General features: G+C 40.3%; 1 protein-coding gene across 1 annotated transcript in view; it reads left to right on the plus strand.

Moving 5' to 3' along the window:
- Window positions 1–1703, plus strand: part of LOC119594046 — a gene marked incomplete in the record, with an annotated part of 8684 nt that extends 6981 nt beyond the window's left edge. Inside the window, 1 exon segment of the mRNA XM_037943078.1 lies at window positions 1–1703. Within this exon segment, the coding sequence (XP_037799006.1) occupies window positions 1–1129 (1129 nt within the window).
- Between the last annotated feature and the right edge of the window lie 109 nt (window positions 1704–1812).

Here is a 1812-nt window from a genome sequence, read left to right on the forward strand (position 1 = left end):
AATGGACACACCACCTGCTCCAGTCAGTGCTCCAACTCCAATTATCACTGCTCATCAACCCATAACAATTATAACACGTGATATTGCACCAGTGACAACAACTGTAACAGATGCCTACAGTTCAGGCGTAAAAGTTAATATGAATAAATTGGCTGGTCTCTTACCTCCAGGCAAGACAATACCTGTTGTTTCAGAGGCAGGAAGGGTGAAGGAAGAGACAAGTGCCCCAGTGATGACAGCAACTGTTTCATCTACCCAGCCAAGAGAACCAGAAACTATTATGGCAGATACATTAGACATGAAATGTCGACGTCTGCTTGAAAAATTGTTTGACCATGATTTGCTCATGAACTGTGGACTACTAGAAGAACATGTATCAGTGGTTCTTGGTAGAGTACTTCAGCATTATGGTGTGAAAATGATTGAAGATTATGGTCAAGGCCAGTATGAGGTACTCAAATATAATCTTTGGCGATTGATTGAATGGAAGGTAACAATGGAACAAATGGAGGAGTTCTATACAGCTGGTAAGAGTGTGGAAGAGATGATGGATGACATTATGAATGAGCGTGTGCCCATTGTTTCACATCATTTTGTACCACAGGAACAAGCTGCCCAGGGTCATGTGCAGGTTAGTCAGGCTGGTCAGGTCACCCAGGTTGAGGCTGTGGATGTTGGTGATGGTCAGATGGTCCTTCAGCAAGTCACTGGTGTTCTGGGTGGACAGATCAACTTACCTGAAGGTGTAACTCAAGTAGTTCTTGCACAAGATGTACCACCAGACCTTCTCCAGGGAGCTCACATTGTAACCATTGACCCCTCAACTGGCCAGGTCATCTCTCAGGTGACTGCTGACCAGGTTATCCTTGCAGATGCCATAGGAGACGAGTTGGAGCAGCAGGTAGCAGCACTAGATGGCCAAGTCGTAGTGTCGCAAGCCCCAACAGCAGTTCACAATGTCAGCCAAGGAAACATTGTTGTAACACATGCCTCCAGTGTGCCAGTGCAGGCTAATCAAGCTCATTTAAATCACGGTCAGGTGATAGTTCAAGCAAACCCCCCACAAACAGTAAAAATGGAGAGTGCTAACACTAGCACTGGGCACCCATCCCGCCAGCACCAACAGTGAAGCTGGTTCAAAAAACCACTGCCCTGTACAAACCGACATGATGCTTAAGACAAGTGGATAATATTTAAGCATTCTATATATATATTGTATAGAGTATTCCCAATCACTGTGAGCCTGTCGATGGTTGACGTAAGCAGTGTTTTATCGTATATACCTTTATCTGTAAAGCTAAAATTGTTAAGGAAATTTGCAGATATTTCCTCAGGTTTTCTTGTAAATATATTCATCAATTGGCAATGAAGAATTATGTAGTGAGTGCCTTTCTTTACAAATCTCGTATGCATATCTATTTAAGTTCCCTTCAGATTAATTGTACACTGCATGTGGCTAAATAAATTTTAAACCAGTCAATAAAACAAGGCATTGAATGTTGACTCTTGAAATAATGTGAGGCATTCCTCTACACTTAGACGTGTTGGCATTAATCTGTTATTTTATGATATCAGTATAAATTGATTAAAGTATATAAAATGAATTTGGTTATTGTAATTTCTTCAACTTCAGGTTGTCTAATTTTTTTCTACAATTGTGTGAAAAAAGTGTGTATTGAAAATAAAAATACTTGCACTCTTTATCTGAATTTTCAGTCGGGTCCTTTTTTTCTGTCCAAATGATTGTTATGAAGACCAAGGAATGTACAAATCACTTTCAAAATGTGATAGGTAAATATCTTTCTTGGAATA

The sequence above is a fragment of the Penaeus monodon genome, chromosome 33 (assembly GCF_015228065.2).
Source record: "Penaeus monodon isolate SGIC_2016 chromosome 33, NSTDA_Pmon_1, whole genome shotgun sequence".
Classification (NCBI taxonomy): domain Eukaryota; kingdom Metazoa; phylum Arthropoda; class Malacostraca; order Decapoda; family Penaeidae; genus Penaeus; species Penaeus monodon.